The sequence below is a fragment of the Halichoeres trimaculatus genome, unplaced genomic scaffold, assembly GCF_033239565.1.
Source record: "Halichoeres trimaculatus isolate MK-OKI-2021-1 unplaced genomic scaffold, fHalTri1.1 fHalTri1_scaffold_6, whole genome shotgun sequence".
In the NCBI taxonomy this organism is placed as follows: domain Eukaryota; kingdom Metazoa; phylum Chordata; class Actinopteri; order Labriformes; family Labridae; genus Halichoeres; species Halichoeres trimaculatus.
The window spans coordinates 6,785,686-6,804,369 of record NW_027437184.1 but is presented as its reverse complement, the minus strand read 5'-3'; the positions used below and the strand labels follow the sequence as shown (position 1 = coordinate 6,804,369).

The 18,684-nt window shown below is 40.6% G+C and overlaps 1 protein-coding gene across 1 annotated transcript; it reads left to right on the top strand.

Annotated features, from left to right (window-relative positions):
* The first annotated feature begins 457 nt into the window (after window positions 1-457).
* Window positions 458-18,101, top strand: vdac1 (voltage-dependent anion channel 1). The gene is made up of 10 exons (XM_074672603.1): window positions 458-549; window positions 3,463-3,582; window positions 7,329-7,398; window positions 9,785-9,834; window positions 10,011-10,163; window positions 10,297-10,349; window positions 13,172-13,399; window positions 14,038-14,188; window positions 16,830-16,887; window positions 17,283-18,101. Exons 3-10 carry the CDS (start codon window positions 7,332-7,334, stop codon window positions 17,372-17,374), a joined length of 852 nt encoding a protein of 283 aa, XP_074528704.1. The 5' UTR covers window positions 458-549; window positions 3,463-3,582; window positions 7,329-7,331; the 3' UTR covers window positions 17,375-18,101.
* The last annotated feature ends 583 nt before the right edge of the window (window positions 18,102-18,684 follow it).

Here is an 18,684-nt window from a genome sequence, read left to right as displayed (position 1 = left end):
TAACTGACATCACAGAGGAGGAGCTGCTTTATCAGATTACTCCAATAAAAACAAAAGATCCTCGTATCGTCACGACGGTCGAAATCTCGAGGCCAATTGGCAATGACCTATTTTCAGAGGCATCAAATCTCGTTCTAGGATATCAGAAAAAAATACAATATCTAATTTTTTGAAAATTCAGTGGGTGAAAGGTCTTGTTTTCAAATTTATTAAATTATATGTAAGTATTAAATCAGGGATCAGCATGATATGTCTCCTTTAAGGTAGGGTCTGTAGAAATTTGTGTTACTTTTTAGTTAACACAACATTCAAACTGGGCTCCTCCTCCTTACCTCATCAGTACCAGTGCAAATTCACTGTCTCAGACGAAGCTAAGTGAACACACTCACCAACCTAGCAGCCACCTGTAGCATCTCATTTCTACATGGGAGAGACCCGAGCCGTTGGCATGTTAGCTCAAGCTAATTGCTGGTATTCGACACATACCTGGTTAGCAGAAAGCTAACTCTCGACGCTCTTCGTCCCGTGCTGCTCTCCAAGTGCCCAAAGGCGAGTGAAAGTTGAGTCACGCTACACCCTTGTGTAGTAAAATGATTTATCTTTTTAGTTTCGTTTAACTTCGGTTGTATTTTTCTACAATCGCGCGACGTCCACTATCGTAACCGCTCGGAGTTGCTTCTTCCGCTCGCTAATCAACACGCAAAATCGAGCTGTGATTGGCTGATGTAACCGCGGTTACCTGTGACCCCTGTCATGTATGATGTTTTTATTTGTTTCTTTTTTTTGTATCTATTTTCTAAACCTTTTTTTACTTGTCCTTTGCATTTCATGTTTATGTAATGTTTGTACCTTGTATTTTTGTTCATTGTAATATTGTTTTAGCATGTGACGTTCAATGTTACACAAAGATTGCTCAAAAAAAAAAAAAAAAAAAAAAGAGGGGTTCAAATCAGACATAAAAGTAAAATTGATTTTTTTAAAGGAAAATCCTGCAGACTCAAGTACCATGGGAGAAACGCTCATATCTCTCAGTGTTAAGGATAACAACTATTGCTGTCATTTTTTTTAAGATCAGGCTTTTAATTTGATGGATATAACACTTGGAAAGTTATGAAAAGAATTTAGTCTTCCTACTTATTTTTAGAATTTTTCTTGAGTGACAAATATCTACCTAAACAGTTACCAGAAATGGTATATTACTTAATGTTTCTGAGAAAAATAAGCCATTATTCGCTCATAAATTAAATTAAGAATTATTAGATAAATCATTTTTGAACAAAGCTACAAGAAATCTAATTTGATATATTTAATGGAAAAGGTAAGTTAAGGTTTTCTTTTCTTTTTTTTTTTTTAAAGATCAATTTTCTTTTGATACAGACTGGTTCTCAGTCATGACAGCCTTTGTAATTCTCCCGTTTGCTCAGTTCATTAAATCCTAATGATTCTATCAAGGGAGTAAGCATGAAACCTGGAGTAGTTTTTCTAAATTTAACTACTGTAAAATAGCATCATCCACTGCCTATAAAAAGTCAGAGTCAATCGATGAGAAAGCTCTATAAAAGTCACAGGTGGTTGTTTACTACCCTCCAGTCATACTAATAGGTTACAGGTCAACACTCTTGGAGCTAATCCTCTCTGGTGCAGATGCAATGCAGTTGTGATGTAACGTTACATCTGCCAAGCAGTCCCCTCCTCTCTGTCCTGGAACAGTTTGTATGACCAACAACGATCGCAGTGACTTAGCTGTGAACGTGAGGAGAGCTGATCTACAGTCAGCGTTTTCATCAGTGATGCTGAAGTTGCGTGTCGACATGGGCAAACTGCGCATGCGTCAAGGTAAGACAGTCGATATCAGAGCGAAACATGCAGGGCAAGATGTTTCAATGTCTACTACTTCCGGTTTTAGAAGTGGAGGGGTATATTCCAATAACTTTCCATAGCTGTTTCTTCACTTCTATAGTATTTGTGGTATTCATGATCTTCATATGATTCTATTTATGTTGCAGAATGAGATTTTCCTTTTTTCTACTGTTACTTACACTGGCAAATTTGTAAAAACATCTTTTTAATTAGGCTACTGTTTTATTATTATGGTCTGATACCTTATTCATGTTGCATTAACTGTAGCCTTCGTTTTACACTTCGAATGACATAGATTAGGTGTTTTCTGAAAAACAGAGGTGGCCAAAATTATCAGAACACCTGACAGATCTGAAATGTACTGACCTTCATTGCCTCCTTAAAGCAGATGGTTGCCCTGAGTACAAAAAGCTGTTTTCAGTAATTACAGCACATCCTGAAATTATTTACAACACTTCACTTTTCCCCAGTTTTCTTATGTTATGGCCTCATTCCAAAAAGGAATACATTTGTTCTTTTTCTCCAAATTCACACAACACACCATCACCAGGAATCATGTTTGGAGGAAACCACACACCACTTATCACCTGGCCAATACCATCCCTACAATGAAGCATGGTGGCGGCAGCATCATGCTGTGGGGATGTTTTTCAGCTGCAGGAACTGTGAGACTAATCAGGAGTGAGGGAAAGATGAATGCAGCAATGTACAGAGACATCCTGGATGAAAACTGCTCAAGAGCGCTTGTAACCTGAGACTGAGGCGACCATTCACCTTCCACATTTGGGAAATTGAAGTGCTGAGAATACTTTCCTGATGCACTGTATTAATGTCCTGTTTGACAGCTGAAACTTCTTAAATGGCTATGTCAAGTGTTCTAATCATTTTGGACACCACTGCATACATATCTGAAAAATTAGGTAGAATAGGTTTTAACGAACAGAGTAAACGGGAGAATTACAAAGGCTTTCATGGCTGAGAACCAGTTTTTCCCAAAAATAAATAAATAAATAAATAAAATAAAAAATAAATAAATGAATCAATAAATAAAAACCTCTTAACTTACCTTTTCAATTAAATATATAATTAGATTTCTTTTAGGTTTGATTAAAATGTATTTATTTATCTGATAATTTACAATTTATAATTTAATATATGAGTGAATAATGGCTTATTTTTCTCAGAAACATTAAGTTATATACCATTTCTGGTTACTGTTTGGTAGATATATTTCCTATTTGGCAAACCTGAGACTGAGGCAACCATTCACCTTCCACTTTTGGAAAATTGAATTGCTGGGAATACTTTCCTGATGCTCTGTATTAGTGGCCAGTTAGACAGCTGAAACTTCCTAAACAGCCGTGTCAAGTGTTCTAATAATTTTGGCCACCACTGCATACATATCTGAAAAATTGTTGCAATATAATTCTGTAATAAATCAAGAAATAAATTATGGTTGAATGTTAAAAAAAAAAAAAAAGAAGATCTTATACTATAACGCTTGCGGGTAAAGTGGGATACCCTCCTCCATACTTTCACGTTCCAAAGAGTGAGTGAATGATCTTGGTGTTTAACTAAATGTTGTATCTTTGGCTCTGACAGGAGCCTGCTGCTGCTGCTTGCGTGACTTGCAGCGTACGTGACGCCGCACCACCTCCCTCTTCTCTCCTCCCTTTGTGCAGTTGACAAGCCCCTTCTCGGTCAGGACTGGAACACACAGAGGTACGTGATGTATCATTTACTGTAATGCGACACACCTGTCGTCCTCTTCTACCACTCTTCTTTTTATTTCACTTTCATCAGCTGGGGCACTCTAACCCTTGAGCCAGGCACTGTCGGTGTCATCATTTCATTTTTTTACCGGAGTGTGATGCAGCTCGACGGGCAGCAGGGATGCTAGGCCTGCGAGCCAATGCTGTTAGCATGTTAGCTCATGTGTTGCGGAGCGGTCATTTGTTAGCGCAGACTGTGCTGCTGGTCAGCAGTTGTTCAGTTAGCCGGCTAGTGATAAAGAAGCTTAACTAGCCAACAGCTTTGACCTCTTGACATTATACGGCCTTCTGCCTGTTAACCTGTCCTCACAGGAGACACTTACATGCTGTCCACCTTGATAGCTAGCAAATGCTAAACAGTGAGCAGGCGAGGGCATTGAAATGATGCCTTCACTGCCCTCACAACCCCCTGAGTCAAACAGCAACTACATATTGTCCTTTAAAGGAGGCAATACCTCTTTTGTAGCCTATTATCACCGTTTAAAGTGTTAAAAACATAAAAAGGCATGACTTTTTACAGTATCAGTTACTTCTCTAAATAAGTTAAATTGTTTAGTTTCACTTTAACTGCAGTGGGGAGCTCTGGGAAAGGGTCATCAATGGCATATTCAAGAGGTTGCAGTTGTTTTTTTGTTGAACTAGCCAATCAAAATACCAACAAAATTAATGAACTAGCTTGGAAGTCTTATAATAGAGCCATTATAAGGAGATTTAGGCGTTTTGGAAGAAGGGACATTGAAAATGATGGACTGCCCCTCTCAAATCCAAAGTTTAATCCCATTTGGCAAATTTGGGTGAGTCGGAAAATAAAAAAGACAGATCTACTCTTTATTCAAATAAAAGCTTTTGGAGTAACACCAGTGTTGAAATCCTCAGGAAATATAACACTTTGCTAGAGATGTGCTGCTGTAACTGCTGCAAAAAAAGACTTGCCAAATATCACAGTTAAAAGTTGATAAAAACAGGAGGATTTACTCCATCAATATTTTTTTTTGCTTCATGTTTAAAGTTTATATTTAGAAGCAAAAAGCTCAATGTATTTTCAGATTTTCAGGTGTGTATGTGCTAAAGGAACAGCAGTAGCACCAGACTTCACTGCAAAGTCAAAGTGTAAGCTAGTCTTTCACAACTAGCCCCAATCATACATAGAGGTCATCTTTCTCTCTTTAAAATGATATTTCTTGTCAGAAAAGTCATGATCTGTTTCTTCATCATGATAATCTAGCTCTAAGTCCTCTCCATCCTCTGACATTTCCTCATCCAGCCATGTGTGAAAGCCATAAAGCTACTCAGGCACAGTGGGGTGTTTTGGCAGCCAGTGCATGTGTACTAGCGCAGGGTGAATGGCTTAGTGCACAAGCTATTCATGTATGTGTTTACTAGCTCTAGAGACAGATGTGTGACATTAGCGCACAACTTCCTGTCCAAGTGCTCTCCTATGGCCGCAGAGCTCGCAGTATGCCTGGGTTCAGAGGGCAAAGTGGGGGATGGGAAGTCTTGGGGGATTCCAAAAGGGGGCCTAGAGCAAGGACATATGCCTTGGAGGATACAGGCGTTTGATTGGTCGGGAGATGATTTGTGTTTGTGTGTTTAGGATCAAGGATAACATGTTTCACAAGGGAGCATACAGGGCCGTGGAGGTGTGAACGTCAGAATATAATTGGAGAGAAGGGGTGAAGTTGTTGGAAAAAGGTGGAGTTGGCAACCAACCTGATAGAACAGGCTTGTGAGGAATGTTGAACTTACATTCCACTTTAACAAACATTAAGTTTTTTTATGGGTTTTTCTTTTAGTAAAACAAATCCTGTTTAATGCTACAACGTAAATGTGTAAATTTCACAAAATAGCTGAAAAATTTGCATTTCACTTGCTCAAATTCCTACTTCCCCTACTATCAGCACGCCCAGCTCTGTTATCAATCAGCTTGTGAAACAGCTGTTACTCCATACTTTTTGTGCTTTTGAAAAATATATTGACTTTATTCTAATGATGAACTAGACGTGTCTTGCACAACAGGCTGTTCAAGAAAAGTGAAGGACAAAGAGTCACACTCGTACACACAGAGGGTTAGCAAACAGCCTGCTTTGTGTTTCTGTCTGTGGCCTTCATTGTCAGGAACTTGGCCTCTTCGTCCACTCTCAGAAACTTGCTGTGGTGTGAATGAATGGTGTTTACTTTTCTGACTAAATTATGACAAGTTTAGTACTGTGCTGCTGACAGGAATTTAAAGGGGACATATCATGCTGATTCCTGATTTAATACTTACATATAATATAATAAATTTTAAAACAAGACCTTACACCCCCTGAATTATCAAAAAATGAGATATTGTATTTTTTCTGATATCCTAGAACGAGATTTGATGCCTCTGAAAATAGGTCATTGACATTTGGCCGTGAGATTTCGACCTTCATGACGACACGAGGATCCTTTCTTTTTATTGGAGTAATCAGATAAAGCAGCTCCTCCTCTGTGAAGTCAGTTAGTCACACAACCGCCACCGAGGAATACACCCACCAAGAGCCGAGTATCCCCCCTCAGATGCTGGATGCAGGGACTCTGCTCTGCTGAGCAGCTCGGCTTTACATGGTGAATTAGCAGTTAAAACACTGTAGTTTTAGCAGACGTCGTAATACTTGTGAGACTGTGATGTTTGCATGCTTGTTCTGACATGCACTGTGAACCTGGACCACAATAATGCTGTGGTAATAACATAGTGAGGAACTGACGGTAGAGGCGATCTTTAGACTACACTTTCAGCATGATGGATAAAACAGACAGAAAAGTGAAGGAGCAGGATGGAGCCCTGTTATAGAAATAGTTTATTGATGAAGTCTGCCTATATTTCCATGTATAAACTATACATGTTACAGTACCGGTTTGACTCACCACACTGAAGCGTCCTGAGATGATCCGTGTCCAGGTGGATTTTCTTCCTCCTGAGCTGCAGAACTGTCTGGGTCTGACTCGGGGTCCAATACAAAAGGACGTATCCTACACTCTGCCATTTTATTAGTGCTATCAATGCCTTACGGTGAAGTTTTGGCAAACAGCAAACTCGCTCAGTCTGCCCCATCCAATATGGCGGGTTTGTAAATACTGCCATGCTGCAAAAACTGCCCCCTGGCTCTACCTCCTCCGCCCCTCTGATAGAACTGACCAATCAGAGCACAAAGGGCTGTGACGTTGCAAGGTTACTGGAGGTCATTCTGGAAACGGAGCGTTTCAACGAGATCTTCAGAATGGCCTAAAATGAGGATATTGAGAACACTATTGTGGGGCAATGAAGGAACTAAATGACTTGTACTGAGGGCAGAAATGCTTTACAGGCATCCTAGTCTGACATAGTGAAAAGGAGAAACAAGCATGATATGTCCCCTTTAAGTTTGTACCTTTATGTAGCTCATGTAAGACAATAACGCCATCAGATTTGTACCTTTCCTTTTCCTCAGTGTCTCTGACCTCCACTATCTGCCACCTTCCTCTACCAGCAGCCTTGCTTTCTCATCCCATCACATCTGATCCGTCAGTGTGCTCCCCTGATACGCTCTCCTCACTGTTTCTCCAGCTGTGGCTGTCCTGAAGCCGTGAGAGCGAGGAGGGACAGGAGGGATGTTTTTCTGCAGAGGGACGGTTTTATTTGTTTCCTGACGCCTCAGTCTTAAACAGTTTTAATCCTCTTCTTCCTCTTTGCAGATAATGGCTGTACCTCCCACCTACGTTGACCTTGGAAAGTCTGCTAAGGATGTTTTCACCAAAGGATACGGTAAGTCATACAGGAAAGGGACAAACTTTCAGTCTTATTAATGTATTTTTTATAAATGTGTCCTCTAAATGTCATTGTAGTGCCTGTGTTACAGAAAAGAAAAATCACACCTGTCAGAAAAAAAATCTTATTTTCAGGTCACAGACTTTTCAAGCTCCGGACTTATGCGTTACAAAGCAGTATGGACAAATTCTTTTGTTTAAAATTCAGGCTATGAAACTGATTCTGCGTATTATTGCATTAAATTAAATAAAATAGAATCAAACATTTGACAAAATAACATGCAGTTGTTTTACACCCACTTTTGTCTACTTTTACTTTAAGTTTTGCTTTGACATGAAGTCTGTGGATTGAACCTTTACAAAGAGGATATATTTGACTTATGGTGCATGCAAGTTTGAAAATCAAGGGAAAATGTTAATTGTAGGGGAGAAATGATGGAGGAAACAACAACAATCATCTAACATCCAGCTTTAATGTTTCCTTGTTCGATCAAACTCATCCTTGTATTTCATCTATTTTTGTAACATCAGGCTTTAAATCACAGTTTAGCCTCTGCATTTGGAGTTCCTCTCTGTTTTTCGCTAGTTTTATACACTCGTCTCTCTCTTATCTGTTAATTTGAAATAAGAAATATGCACTTATATGTTGCTCTATAGTTTAAAAGGTTCCTTTCCCCGTTATTGTGCTGTGAAGTAATAAAGTGAAATTCTTCCAGCTTCATTTCCTCTCAGTCATTGTAAAAAACCAACCTCTGCATTCCAAGTGCTCACCACATTTCTAAATAACAGAAAACCAGAGTTTTAGCAGCACAGGCCCTCTGTCATCAGCAGCACCAGCACCAACACAAACCTGTTAGTCAGACTGGATGTTCCTGAGGTGTGTTCTGTGTATACCATACACACAGCGCTGTACTTTGAGAGTTATTGAGTGATGTGACATTAGATCATGCTGCAGCAAACTGATTCATGTTTTCCGTGAAGAATGAATCACATCTCATCTGACAGTTGCTCCAATTCATGGCCTTGGAGTTTGCTGCGAGCTAAGGCGGTGGTCACATGTTTGACATTTGGAGGCCAGAGAAAACCCTCAAAACACAGAGAACTTCTAAAGCTGATAACCAATTTTAGATAACCATTGAGTTGGATGGGGTCAAAGAGGATCCATACCAGTCTTAGAAACAGATGTTTTTGATCTACATTTGATCAGCCTGATTGACTCACAGGATCAACGCACAGGTTCAGTCTGTCTGATAAGTTTCATAAAGCATATTCTGGAGTCTGATATTAACTCCATTTAAAGTGATGTGACATATTCGCAGTGTTCCTTAACCCTATAAGTTGCAGCTCAAAAGTTTGTTAGAGCAGTTTTAGAGTCACTATATCAAATTGAAAGTAAGTTGATTTGAGTCAAACCTGATTGGGTCATTTTTGAATTTTTTTCTGAATTTTGTGCTTCCTGATCTTGGTGATCAAACAATATAAAAATTCCCCAAAATGATTTTTATTTAGTATTTTTTTCTCCGAGGCATTAAAATGAAATAGATTTCATATTCCTTGCACTGAAAAAGTTAAAGTTAAAGGTGTGTCAACAAAAATATCTACAGAGCAGAGTTTTTCATGGTTAGACCAAGCGGCAACCTCCGGTCTGAGTATATGAGACAATGCGGAAGTGCTAAAATCTGGTGTTTTCTCAAGTGTTCGCTTGAGGCTGGCTTCGGAAGTACCGGAAGTCACAAACACACCAAGCAAAAAAAAAGGTGTTTTCAAAGCAGAAATTAACCTTTTTACAGCCTGGTTCAAAAAACGTCTTCTGTCTGAGTTGCTACTTTACTACCGGCACCCACTGTACGGGGGGTGAATTTTTTTCTAACTCGGCCGTTCAGAGGATATTAAGATCGTGAGCTCCCCCAAAAAGAGGCACAGCTGAGGGTCACATGAGCAACAGGCGCCCTATGGCTGTAGGCGAAGCCCTTGCCACTACTGATATGGCCGCTATAGCTGATATGCTTCATTTTCTGTTTCAGAAACAGACGAGTGTCGTTGGCGAGACTATGTCCATGTTTTATACAGTCTATGAGTTAGACAAAACCATACTGATCTAGATCTATTTGACATGTTCTCGCATTATTAGTTTTATTTCATCCAGTTAAATTTTAAACCATAGACTGTATAATAAATGGACGTAGTCTCCCGGAGGTCACCTGTGAATCTGCTTTCCCAGCCATATTGGAAGTGATGGGGGTTTCCAGTACAGCTATAGGGCGCCTGTCGCCGTGAGCTTAGCTGTACCTCTGATTGGGCAAGCTCGCGATCTTGATATCCTCTAAACTGCAGATTCAGAAAAAAGTTGACCTCACATTGATCTTTGTTGTTTTCTGTTGCAGGTTTTGGGCTCATCAAGCTGGACTTGAAAACAAAGTCTGAAAATGGACTGGTGAGTTGTCAGTCTGAAGCCATAATCAAGAGGCTCCTTGCTGATCTGGGAAACTTTTCTTGCAGAAACACCTTGCCCTCTACTACTTGACACATGTTTATTGTTCCACATCGAGTCTAAAAATATGTCTCGGTACCATTTTAACATCATCTCACCCTGTCACCTCTCCTCGTCAGGAGTTCACCAGCACAGGCTCTGCCAACACCGAGACCAGCAAGGTCGCAGGATCTCTGGAGACCAAATACAAATGGGCGGAGCACGGACTGACCTTCACAGAGAAGTGGAACACTGACAACACCCTGGGAACAGAGATCACCATCGAGGACCAGGTGGGTGCCAAGAAATTCATGAATGTGTTGTAAAAAATTGATTTGGGTTGATATGGGCAGGGAAAAATGTTTTCTTTAGATTTAAAATCACTTAAATGCTCACTCAATGCTCGTCTTCTTTATTTTTTCCCAGTTGACTAAGGGCCTGAAGCTGACGTTCGATTCCTCCTTCTCACCAAACACTGGGTAAGAACAGCTGAAATGGAGTTCTTAAACTTGAGATAATTTCATTCAGAAAAGAAGAAGTCAAAGCTATAATGAGTGGTCAGATATTTCCTAACAACATTTCATAGAAGTTGCTGCTCGTGAAGCTACAGCACTGTGAGGATATCCTCTTTCTTTCATCAAAGCGAGGACAGCTTTTCCTCCAGAAGCATTTTTGTGGAAACGCTCCAGTGTCCCCATTTGGACTCTATTTAAACAGCCCAGTGGATTATTTAATTAAACATGCAGACGTTTAAGCTTCTTAATTAGCTGAAATACAGTTAAGCAACATGGGTTTGATTGAATAAATACATTAAAAATTACACAAGATACACAACCGCAAATTAGATTAGCTGTCTAGCTTAGCTAGCTGACCTGCTATGCTTAGGTCACTAAGGTAGTAACTGAGGAGCCTTTCTCTTTAATTTGGATAAATGAACAGAGGACGTGGAGCACTCGTGTCAGGCCAGGCTCAGACTGCAGCAACGTGTAATCCTCGAAGATTTGAAAGAAGAAGAGAAATTTCTGAAACAGATATTCAAAAACAAATACCCCCCTTCATTCATTTTAAGATACTTTTGTCAGCAAATCTACCAGTGAGGTGCAGCTTGAAGCATGCAAAACTCATATTTGGAAGTGTTCTTCAGACGTAAAACCCATGCCTTCCAATCAGGGTGAACTCCTGTTATTCACCAGAGTGAAACCAGAGTTTTCCAAAATCTTCACTTTGGCCGGAGTTTTCAGAAAACGTCATTTTCAGTGACTTAAAGCTGCAGTTTCTTGTAAAAGACAGGCCTAAATGTGTGAAATACCCAGCTATGTGTGGACATGGCCTAGATGATGAGGATTAGAATGTGTCTATAATCTGCAAATCCAGAGAGATCTTGGTGTCATAGACCTGGCACAATCTGCCGTCATCAACTGCAGTACTATACTCAAACCCAAAGGCATGTTACTGTTTCTTTTAACTTTTGTGGTCAATAAACAACATTTGGGAAACGGCATATATTCTTATATGTTACGACCTGTCGTCCACACAAAACGCAGTTTTACGTTGCTGAAAACGATGTTTTCTGAAACTCCGGCAAAAGTAAAAACTCTGATTTCGTGGTTTTATGAAGATGCTGGAAAACAGTTTTGGTTCACAAACATCACAGCTGAATAACAGGGGTTCATCCTGATCGGATGGCACGGGTTTCACGTCTGAATAACTCTGCCAAATATGGGTTTGGCATGCTTCAAACCCAAGCAACAGGAGCTGCTAAGGTGCTAAAATCTGCTGTTTCTCAAGCGTCAGTTTGAGGCTGGCTCCAGAAGTAGCGGAAGTCACATGCACACCAAGCCAAAAAAAAAACAAACGTTTTTGAAGCAGAAATTAACCTGTTTACAGCCTGGTTCAAAAAACCTCTCCTTTCTGAGTTGCTAATTTTACTACTGGCATCCACTGTACGGGGGTGAAATTTTTTCTATCTCAGCCGTTCGGAGGATATTAAGATCGTGAGCTCGCCCAATCAGAGGCACAGCTTAGGGTCACGTGACTGACGGGCGCCCTATAGCTGTACGCAAAGCCCTTGCCACTACCAATATGGCTGCAATAGCCGATGTGCTTCATTTTCCGTTTCCAGAACAGATGGTTGACGTTGGGGAGACTATGTCCATGTTTCCACCAAGCAGACCGGTTTGGTTTGTCACAGCGTGCATTTTGTATCGTTTCCACTGACTTATCCCCGGACAGATCCCCAAATAACCAAGACGAGCCATCCCACTTTTTGGGACCCTTTCGTATGGGTGCCAGACTGAACTGATCCGCTCTCTGAAGGTGGAGCTACAACACTGCAGACCGTTGATTGGTCAAGAAGTCACTTACCCCGACAGCGGCTGCATTTCTCCTGGCGACACACAGACTCCTCTGAAACAAAGCTTGATTGTTCTTTGTATCAGAGAGCCACATGACAATCACAGAGAGGACGAAATGCTGCATGTCTTCCATCTATGCTCTTTACTTTACTATTACTGTGTCGCGTTTTTCTTCTTCGTTGGATTTTTTAGCGGGATAAACTGTGTCGCGCTGCTATGGTGTCACGCTATTATTTAACAGCTGCGGCTTTCGGCATTCGGCTTACGCGCCACCTACCACAAGAGGGCACAGTTTGTTGTGTAAACGCAAACAGGATCTGGCTTAACTGTACCAAACTGGGCCAAACCGTACTGAACCAAACTGTAATGCTTGGTGGAAACACGGCTAGATTTCCCCAGTGGGTGTGGATGAAAGTATCTTTAAGAATGGTTGAGGAGGTATTCGTTTTTGAAAATACCCGGCTACATGTGTACAAGGACTAAGATAAGACTGGTTCAGCATCCCGTCTTGATTGGCTTTAAATTTGCCTCATAATCTGGACAAATGTCTAAAAACCGAGTCCCCCAGATTTAGGGAAGTGCCAACTCAAGAGCCCTCTGCCCGTCTCAGCACCATGGGGAGCAGAGCTTTCAGCCACTCTGCATTTTCTAATCCCACTGGTTCAATTTAACTTCATGTTGCCTTGTTTGTTGTTTGTAGCTATTTTTACCTTGACCTTGAGTGGTATGAAAGGCACTTTTAAATAAAAAATATTATTATTATTATTATTATATTTACTCAAGTTGGCCCAAATTGTGTTGAGTCTTTTACATTTTTGTCATTGACTCCAAAATGACCGTCAGCCTATTCATCTGAACACCTTCAGTCTGTATCCATAACAAAACACACTTCATTTTTTTACTCTTTGTCACATTTTAACAACACACTCTTCCTAAAATCCCCCCAGAAAAAAGAGTGGCAAGATCAAGACCGGCTACAAGTGCGACCACATCAACCTCGGCTGTGACGTGAACTATGACATCAACGGTACAGCCATTCACGGCGCGGCGGTGGTGGGCTACGAGGGCTGGTTGGCTGGCTACCAGATGACTTTTGAGGCCGGCAGGAACAGAATCACTCAGAGCAACTTTGCTGTTGGATACAAGACCGACGAGTTCCAGCTGCATACGAATGTGTAAGAGTTTAGAAGTACTAGCAAGCTTGCTATGCTTTAAATACACTCAACCATTTATTATGCATGTTTTTATCAGTGTGATGATGTAGCTAAACCCTAGCATCTGACAGTTAGGTTTCTATCATATAAAATAAGTTCTGAGCTAAATGTTTGAAGTTTGATTCCAGACATCTGACCTTGATTAGACCATAGCCTCCAAACACTTTTCGCCTTGTCTGGTTGACTGACTTGTTGCTCATTTGGCCGCCTTCCACTCACTCAGGGGCCTTGCAGTTATTTTTACACCCAGGTGATGGGATTTACTATATTGTGTGTGAGGTGAAGTGAGTGCTTGGCAGCCGCAGACTCCTCAGTGAAAGGCAGAGTGAGCTGGTGTCAGACGGGAGGAGACCAGGCGGCAGGGATTGGTGACAGTGTCTTTCGTTTCTCCTGCTGTACCGCTCGCAGAGCCTGTCAGTCTCAGTTTACAGCCGAGGTGTTTGTGTGAGGTCAGACAAAGTTTAACGAAGGCTTTACATCAGAGGGGCCCGACACATTGAGCTTGTTTACAAACTCAAACCATGATTTATCATTTTGATAGAAAAAATGTGACACATAGAAAAGTTAGTTTTTGAATCACAGTTATATTTACTCCTCAGAAATGACGGGACTGAGTTTGGCGGCTCCATCTACCAGAAGGTGAACGACCAGCTGGAGACAGCCGTCAACCTCGCCTGGACTGCTGGAAACAGCAACACCCGCTTTGGCATCGCTGCAAAGTATCAGATTGACCCTGATGCATCCTTCTCTGTGAGTAGTGTGTCACCTGCAAAAGTTTCTTTAAGAGCCTTCCAAAGACAACCTGTTCTTCATTGATAGTGGAGATGCAGCATGACCAGTCATGAGGTTGTGCAGTTCAGATCTAGGTCACATCATCCCTGCATGACCTGCCAGACTGACCAACCTGAAAGAATGAGCGCATGAATGGATGATCATGAAAACATCTCAGTCAGTTGGGCATAAGAGGCCGTGTCATTTGAGGTCAAATGGACAATAAGTGGAGACTCAGCCGCAGACGGACCAGGCTCGTTTAGTCGGCCACATTAGTGCTTTAATCTAGATTCTCTTAGTGCACAGAACTCTTTAAGACTTCCTATCATTTTCAGGGTCCTGCCAGCTCTGTTGCTTTGTCTGCTACCCTACTGCAAAGATTTTGTTGCTTTTACAATCTGCTTTTGATCATCACACTTTCCAAAACTTATCTTTACTTACAGTGGGGAAAATAATTGATACACCGCAGATAGTGCAAGTTTTCCCACTTACAAATAATGGAGAAGCCATTCTATGCTGGGTACACTTCAACAGTGTGAGAAATAATCCAGAAAAAAAAATTCAGAACAGCACATTGTATGATTTTTTTGATACAATGGAAAAATAGAACAACCCAGAGGAGGCATATGAGAAGGTCATGTGGTCTGAAGACACCAAAACAGATATTTTTGGTATAAACCATAGACTGTATAAAACGTGGACGAAGCCTCTGTGATGTCACCCGTCTGTTCCTGAAACCGTGTAATGAAGCCAATCTGCTGATGCAGCCACATTCACTATGACACCAGCCATGAGTTTTACTTCAAGCAGCTACAGGGCGCCCATCAGTCACGTGACCTGAGCTGTGTTTCTGATTGGAAAATCAAACAGTCCTAATAACTTCTAAATCCCAGAGTTAGAAAAAAATTCACTCACCGTACAGTGTGTGCTGATAGCAAAATCAGTAGGGGTGTAACGGTACACAAAAATGACGGTTCGGTACGTACCTTGGTTTTAGGGGTCAGGGTTGGGTACATTTTTGATACAGTATGGAACAACGCAAAACTATTTGCTTGTTTAGCATGTTTATTAACCAAAAACTTGCCATTATACAGCGAGGGGGGAGGCTCTTCAAGCTCCGGTTGGTCATTAGCAGCAGCCATGATGCACAATTCACAAGCTCCTGTGGCTACGGAAGCTCTTTGATATTCATCTTCTGAATGGCTCACCTTGAGATGTCATGTCCACATGATATACACATGATCGCAAAGCATGAACCACAGACCACTTTCCTCATCAATATTAAAACGCCTTCCCTGCTCAGCCAATCATAGACGAGTACTCATGTGAATATTAAAGAGCCATGTGCAGCGGCCAATGTAAACTTACTGTACTCGTTCGAATACAGCGCTGTACCAAACCGAAAGGCCTTATGGAGCGGTTCAGCACAGATACATGTACCGTTACACCCCTACAAATCAGTGTCTGAGACCCAAGCCGTTTTTTGAACAGGGCTGTAAATGTGTTTTTTAATGCTGTAAAAGTCGTTTTTATGGCTGGGTGTCTACGTGACTTTTGGTCTTTCTGCAGCCAGCCTCTAGCGGATTCTCGATGAACAGCAACATTTAGCACTTCTGCATAGGCTTCATTTTTACTAAACAGATGTTGCCTTTTGGTATAAACTCTACTCGGGGTGTTTGGAGGAAGAAGAAAGATGAGTACAATCCCAAGAACACTATCCCAACCATGAAGCATGGGGGTGGAAACATAGTGCTTGCTTACGGCAACTAAGGAAAGGCTGCGTAAGAAGCATTTCAAGGTCCTGGAGTGGCCTAGCCAGTCTCTGTTCCTGAACCCAATAGAAAATCTTTGGAGGGAGTTAACACTTTACATTGTTTCATTCTATTTTTCCATGGTATCAAATACCATGGAAAAATAGAAGAAAAAATAATTATTTAAAAATCATGCAATGTGATTTTCTGGGTGTTTTTTCTAGATTCTTTCTCTCATAGCTGAATTGTACCTTGGATAAAAATTACTCCATATTTCTCCATTCTTTCTAAGTGGTAAAACTTGCAAAATCTGCGGTGTATCAAATACCTATTTTTGCCACTGTATATGAACAAGCAACTTCCATAGTTTCTTCAATATTAGAGTGCATATCTTAAAGAAATGCATGTATTTCCTTTCAATAAGTTAACATTGGTGTTATCATGCCATTTCGAACGGATGCTGCCTTAGATGGAATTTAAGCGCAGAAACTACCAAAAATTCCTGCATGAAAACTAGACATGCACCAATCGATCGGTGCTGATTTCTTTAATTTTGGAGGATCTGTGATCGGTGACCAGAGATCAGAGATCGGTGATCGGCCCATCCTTACAATTGGAACTGATCTTATATCCCTACTGTAAGGTCTGACCGCCAGCCATTGTTGCTTTTTGCTCTGAGACCTAAAACTCATGACACTTTATTGGTTATTTAAGTTAAAAAATAAAGATTTGATTGTTTTCACAGGCTTTTTAAAGATTGGTGATAGGCCAGAAAATTGTAATTGGTGCCCCCCTGATGGAAACTAATTTGTTGGATACTTGTGCTGTCTTTTTTCACTTTATAACTTTGAACTGTTGTTCCCAAACAGGCCAAAGTGAACAACTCCAGCCTCGTGGGCCTGGGCTACACTCAGACTCTGAAGCCTGGTAAGTGATTATGTTAGGTTTTAAGGGTTGAATGGACCAAAGAGTGACATTGTATACTAATAGAAAAATAATTTAGGAGTTAATGAAAGCACTATGAACAAAAAAGGATGATTTATGGATAATCTGAATGGTAAGTATCTATTTGAGTCATTTGTAGATGTGAATGAAATGCACTCAAATCATATAAAGGCTTAGTAATGGACATTTTAAATTGTTTCTCACAATAAAAGTGTGGTCTATGTGCTTGGCCACCACTCAGAATACAAATTCAGATTTAAGATAAGCTTTATCAAATCAATTTAAGTGAATTTATTTGGATCTGAATATGCTGAAAAGGCACAGGCATGATATATTGTCGCATTGTTGAAATGCCTTTTCTGTGTCTGTTACTGTAGGCATCAAGCTGACCCTTTCTGCTCTCCTCGATGGCAAGAACATCAACGCCGGCGGCCATAAGCTTGGTCTCGGCCTGGAATTCCAGGCATAGGAGGATCCTCCCAGCACCACATGCATTCCCCACCAAAAAAAAATGATTAAAAAAGTCCAAAACCTTTATTGATTAGCTAGCCCTCACAAAACCTTTGATTTCCCCCTAGAAATGCAACAGCTGGAAGAAAGACAGCATAAAGGTCAAATCATTCCCTCAATGATCTACCACTTTTAAAGGACCACTTAAAGGGAACATTATATTTTCAAACTGCAGAGCCAATGCTCAGAACAAAACCGCCACAGGAAGTTTTATCTTAAACTGTGTAGCTTGCAAGGGAAAGGTAGCTGTGAGTACATTGATGTTGGCTTCACTCTTTGTTGTTTCACTACATTCTTACATGATGCTTTAATTTGTCTCTCTGCTTTCCAACACAGAGAAAATGGAAAATCAAACATGATCAGCCCAAAATGCATACAGGGCTCAACACGTTCAGCGTACAGTTGAGTGGTTCTGCCACTGGATGGTGCTGTTACATTGCATCATGAAGCACTCCTGGCTCAAAAGTTGCAGGGGTGAAGTAACTCTTTTATTTCCTCACCTCTGCTCTGGGGAGCTGTAATGTCTGTTGAAAAATTACACAACGGGAAGGGTTAGTTGTCCCTGATGTAAGCAGGTGTTGTAGCTCTGAGAGACACTACACCCCAATGTGTACATTCTGTGTATTTGTCTCACTTGTTTATTGTGTCTGTGCATTTGGTGTAAAACATGTCATTTGTTACATATAGCAAAAAGATCTTATTTTATTGACAGTCTTACATAGTTTATTCCACCTCTGAAGTCTTATGAGGGTGAAAATCTGTCAATTGGAACAAACAAAAGGAAACCTATCATGCACACAGTTAAACTCTGGAGGAGCGTTACAGTACTTTTAAAGGAAGCGGATGAAAGTCATGGATAGAGTGGGCAGAAAATGGTAGTCTTCCACAACTGGTTATGGGAATCATGCTTAGTGTAACCGACAGTACTGTACATTCCCTGAATTAAATAAAGGACATCTTGAACCAGTTTCTAATTGTTTTGCTTCTCATTTTGGTGTAATTTTTAAGCCTGGTGTGAATGCTTTGTTTATGATTTCCCTTAATGAATATTTTGTAACTAAATCTCACAAATTCAAAAAAACACGACAATGACAGAAAAATACGTTAACTGAATGTGAGACAGAGCTACTAAGAAGTTTGAACGTTATATGTGAATCTGCTGCTGCAGTATGTGCACCATGTTTTCATTTTCTGTGACAGTACGTGGAAATTTTCCAATTACATAAATATTTCAACTGATAAAGCCCTGGGGCCTTAACTAACGTAAAG

Excerpts from the sequence above, each read along its gene's own strand:
- vdac1 (XM_074672603.1), top strand. The coding sequence starts at position 7,332 with ATGGCTGTACCTCCCACCTACGTTGACCTTGGAAAGTCTGCTAAGGAT. Across the intron at positions 10,164-10,296 it reads AGATCACCATCGAGGACCAG|TTGACTAAGGGCCTGAAGCT; the intron begins GTGGGTGCCAAG and ends ATTTTTTCCCAG. Across the intron at positions 13,400-14,037 it reads TTCCAGCTGCATACGAATGT|AAATGACGGGACTGAGTTTG; the intron begins GTAAGAGTTTAG and ends TTTACTCCTCAG.